Source organism: Sphaeroforma arctica (genome assembly GCF_001186125.1).
Source record: "Sphaeroforma arctica JP610 unplaced genomic scaffold supercont1.749, whole genome shotgun sequence".
Classification (NCBI taxonomy): domain Eukaryota; class Ichthyosporea; order Ichthyophonida; genus Sphaeroforma; species Sphaeroforma arctica.
The window spans coordinates 14,189-19,092 of record NW_014039809.1 but is presented as its reverse complement, the minus strand read 5'-3'; the positions used below and the strand labels follow the sequence as shown (position 1 = coordinate 19,092).

General features: G+C 39.5%; 3 protein-coding genes across 3 annotated transcripts in view; all 3 read left to right on the top strand.

Moving 5' to 3' along the window:
- SARC_08381 (hypothetical protein) overlaps positions 1-1,377 on the top strand; it is a 4,798-nt gene extending 3,421 nt beyond the window's left edge. Inside the window, exons 4-5 of the mRNA XM_014297639.1 lie at positions 445-538; positions 989-1,377. Of these exons, the coding sequence (XP_014153114.1) occupies positions 445-538; positions 989-1,173 (279 nt within the window). The 3' untranslated portion in view covers positions 1,174-1,377. The remainder of the gene's footprint in view (positions 1-444; positions 539-988) is intronic.
- Positions 1,378-3,176: 1,799 nt separating this feature from the next.
- On the top strand, positions 3,177-3,561 carry SARC_08380 (hypothetical protein; the record flags this gene model as incomplete). Its single annotated transcript, XM_014297638.1, has 1 exon — positions 3,177-3,561. The coding sequence occupies one exon, from the start codon at positions 3,177-3,179 to the stop codon at positions 3,378-3,380; it is 204 nt and encodes a 67-aa protein (XP_014153113.1). The 3' UTR covers positions 3,381-3,561.
- A 544-nt stretch (positions 3,562-4,105) lies between these two features.
- On the top strand, positions 4,106-4,468 carry SARC_08379 (hypothetical protein; the record flags this gene model as incomplete). The annotated part of the gene is made up of 1 exon (XM_014297637.1): positions 4,106-4,468. One exon carries the CDS (start codon positions 4,106-4,108, stop codon positions 4,466-4,468), a length of 363 nt encoding a protein of 120 aa, XP_014153112.1.
- Positions 4,469-4,904: the final 436 nt, after the last annotated feature.

Here is a 4,904-nt window from a genome sequence, read left to right as displayed (position 1 = left end):
ATATAAATGCGTGCGTAATATTGTATTTGAACATTGATAGTACTCGATTTTTATGTAAATGCACTCAAATGGAATCCATACGGTAGTTGAAATCGTAAAAGTTAAGTCTATTCCATCACCATCTCCGTTTCCTCGTTTTATCGGGTTGCTCGGTCTAATACATATCGGAATCAGATGAGAATGTGTATTTAGTTGGAAGTAGTGAATGTGTTTGTTATGTTCATATAATAGAGCTGTACGACGATATCACAAACTTAATGAAATAGTATATTGTTACATACATTGGTCACGTCCCCGCCTGTGAGTATTGTATTTATAGTAAAAATAAAGTATGTACTTGATCTTGTCGAGAGCGACAACATGCGTGTATCGTGAATAAACGCTGTGCACTTGAAAATCTTTGTTCACTGTATGTCTCTGAAGATATCACTTTAATCCATTTAGGTGTTCCTACTCTACATTCGAATGTCAACTTACGAATTCCTAAAGAAACTGAATACAGACGGTCCTTGCTTCGCGATCAGCGCCATGCGCACAGGTATAAAATATATGAAATGCATCTTCAACTGGTACCAGTAGACGTTAGTTGATTTTTGTATCCATATAGGTGTGTAGTACTGCATACGCGTTTGTATGAGTGTATATATAAGTACAATTTCACGACCGGCCTGCCATCCATTTGTCTGACTATTACCTATTTGACATTTACATGTATGTATCTTGATCTACTTTATGTGACAATGCAGCAATATCAGTGACCGAGAGCGCTGAACGTCGCTTATCTTTACGTATCAGCCTCGTTGCTAACAATGTCGTCATTTCTTCTATGCATACATTCTACTAGCCAGCGTGTACTCAATGAGCATGTATCAAATGTCCTACCCTAGACTCTACCTAGATCAATACCTTGCCTCTCAACGTGCACTCTAAAAGACAATTCGCGTTCGTCGTTGTGTCATATATTTATTGAATACTGTTTACACCCTAGGTCGCGCGTCGGATTACTCAGGGCAGAGTCTAAACCGATTCCAAATTCTAGTTCGCAATCCGGTCTCATCAGCTGGAATTTGGACATGTCTTCTACCAATACACTCAATACGACTGCTATGGACGATGTTAAGCGACAGTGTCCACGGCCGATTAATTCACTCCAAACTCGAAAAGGGTTCATAACCTATCATAGAAACTAAAACAATATTGAAAGCAATACAGTCACAGTAAACGCCTCCGTGCCTCTAGCTTAGTGTTATCTTGTATCGAAGCAATTATATCAATAGTTTCCACGAATAGTTTTGAGCTCTATCTTGTATCCAAGCAATTATATCAATGGTGTCCACGAACAGTTTAGAGCTCTATCTTGTATCGAAGCAATTATATCAATGGTGTCCACGAATAGTTTAGAGCTCTATCTTGTATCGAAGCAATTATATCAAGGGTGTCCACGAATAATTTTGAGCTCTTATTACGTACCCCGGCCGCCCGACTATTTGTCATTTTGTCTCTTGATAAAGTTCCATCACACTGTAGTCACCTGTAGCAGAAGCCTGCAAAGTGGTTTGTTGCTCAAGGCTCGAGAACCCTAGGTATTGTTTTCGTATTTTATCATTAGTTTTTGGTTTAGACGTTAGTTTATACCAAGAAATCCTCCCTGCTATAACTATATAACATAAAATGATATCTTCGTATGCACTAGCAGTGCAAATGTTGCAAGAATCTTGATAACTCTGGTAAATAGAATGGTTTTAAAACTAAAAATTAATAACTCTGGTAAATATAATGGTACAACTCTTTCGTTCATTTCTGTCGTATTTATATGTTCTGCTTTGTATGATATACTTTTTTTAAACCACATTTGAAGTTTGAGATTCTCAGATTCAGGTTCCTGGGCAAAACCAGTTTTTTGCTCATTTGTTTTCAAAAACCAAACAAAAGGCATGTAGAAAATTAAAGTTGTTTTAAAAAAAAACAACTTTTTGTTCTTTTTATTATCGAACCTCCAGTGCCTGGCTGACTATAGGTTGCCAGCAGGCCCAGCACCGATGACCACATCAAAAAAAATATTTAAAAAACAAAACTAAACCGTTCTGTCTGTATGTTCCATGTCATTTTGTGTATTTATTGTAAATACTGTACTCAGTACTGTAGTCCGTAAGTCTGTAACTGTATTTTATTATAACAAAAAATTAAAGTACCGGCAGGGCTTATTACGTTAAGCGTAAACACGTTTTCAAAACATTGTGTTAGCGGTAAGCGGGATACGTTTTCGTACGTTACATGACCTTGGCGATGAAGACTGCCGATATATTGGCATATGCCACCCAACTATATTTGTCAAAATTTGGGTGAATACCTCTGATATATAAATTGAACTTTGGCAGTTTTGGATCCAGACCAAAGTTTATTTGTCATTTGTTGATCTATTTAGAACAGTTCCTGAATTTCTGTTTTTTTGCAGGTTTCATTTTAAAAACACCAAAATGAATACGGTAGGCGTAAAAACTTTAGGCGTAAAAACTTTTATATTTGTGTGCGTTAACGTAAAACGTAGTAAGTTTTCAGCTACATACCTTGTACGTTATGAGGCATGCCCGCCGGGCCCGGCCCCCACCCCCAAAAAAAGAAAAAAGAACAAACTGAATTGGTATCAGTCATCAGTGACACAATCACACTGACAGTCTGACATTTTATACACTATTGCATTTTTAAAAATTAAAATAGTATAAATATTTTAGTTCACAGTTCACGCAGACAACTATATATTATTTGTTATATTGTTTTCTAAAATAAAATAAACAATATTTAGCAGCGTGAGTGCGTGACAGAGTACAGATTGTCTCAGGTCTGACAGTGTCCGGCTGTCTGCTATCCGCCAAAGTCCGGAAGAGTGGAGACTATTTACTCGACTAGAGAGTCCTGGAGTAATAGTCTGTATGTCTGATGGCATCAGTATCATCTCTTGTGGTAAAAGTAACTGGCAATGGTTGCTTGGCGTGTTGAATATAGGCTTCATATTTACGACTACATACACTATATGTGCTAAATAGTATAAGCTCATAATTTACACCCGTCAAAGAAATGTTTACAAGTTCAAAACACCGTGAAATTTTGTGTATATAAATAGAGTCGCTCTATTGCAGGGAAACTGTAGCTTTACATTGTAGACAAAAACACAAATCATGAAGTTTGCTTTCTCTCTCATGGTCACCACATTAGCTGTGTATGCGAAAGCGAACAATGATACCTGTAACCCTCTCTTCAGCGCATTTATCGGTGTTCCTGGATTCCGCATCAATTCGGTTGCAGCAGAGGCCGTGGTTACGAATCCCCAACCAGTTGTTCTGGCTGTAGAGGAGCGCAAGTTCAGATGTGGCAATTTATAATCTTCCGGCTGCTCGGAGCTTGTCATGGCTGATTTGCAAGAAGAATTCGCAGTAACTAGAGAATGGATGATCGACACTATTGGCGACATGCGCAATCTGACGTTCGCACTTGATGGTGTTTCCGTTGAGTTGTTGTCAAACCTAGATGAAGGACTCGAGCAGGTGAAAGCAGCATATAACTAAATGCCTGATGACCCTGAAAAGGATGCATACAAGATTGCTTTGGATATCGTTGAGGACCTGGTGCCAATCATGAAATCCTTGCTCGAAGATACCTTCACGGAGCGCTTCGACACAAAGCTGGTCTAACTTGTCTCGCTTGCGATGCTGATTGGCAGGAGTATATCGAGTATAACGTAGGTGTAATTTTGTGTTATTCAAGTATGTCATGGGCCGATGATGAAATAATTTCATTTTTAAGATCTGCTCGTACGTCAAAAATTTCACCCCAGGCTGCAACGCACTTGCTATAGAAACTTCAATGAAAAGTTCGTCAAAATTCTCATAAATCACCTCTTTTCACACACCAACAAGAAACAACCGGTGTCAAAGTGAAATTTGCCAAAAACACTTGCGATGTAGTGGAAGACAGCTGAGGTGGCATTTGGGACGCAGCCGAGAGCTATATGGCAAAGGTCAGGGGTCACGTCATCTCGTCACTAGAAGTGGCCGGGCTGGTATGTAATTGCTAATAACGGTTTCTTGCCAATCACACGGTCACCGATATGATCAAGGGTGATAACCCGATAGCACAGACCATCAATACTCCACAGTGTCGCAGAAAAAACGGGAACATGCAATACGAGGCAGAATATACCGAGGACAACTCAGGGTATGATTCTATTGCTGCCTCACAGAATGCGCAAAACGTTGACTACAGTGCACCGAATACAGCGACGCGTGGCCAGGTCTCCATCATTGTGCTCGCAGCGAGTACTTACAGTGCACCGAATACAGCGACGCGTGGCCAGGTCTCCATCATTGTGCTCGCAGCGAGTACTTACAGTGCACCGAATACAGCGACGCGTGGCCAGGTCTCCATCATTGTGCTCGCAGCGAGTACTTTCGTGATGGCGGTAATAATCTAGTATGCATACCCGTATTCTATGGAAATCCCTGGTTTGTAACCGAGCTCTCCGATAGGCCATGGCCTTACAAAGCCGTCTCTGTTTCCTCTGTAAACGAATAAACCCATTTACACTTTACAGCTTTATTGCACAATCCACCCGATTCATTTGAATTAAGGGCTCTCAACATGACTAAATCGTGTATAGACTTGCAAGTATGTAGGGCAAACACTCTCTCATAAATATACCTCTATACATACATATATACATACCGACGTACATACATAGATACATACATACACACACATACTCACATATATACACAAAAAAATACACACATACATAAATACATGCATATATACTTGGATACATGGATACAGATATACATACATCGACACACGTGTATACACAAATAAATATACATACATACACACACACACACACACACACATATATA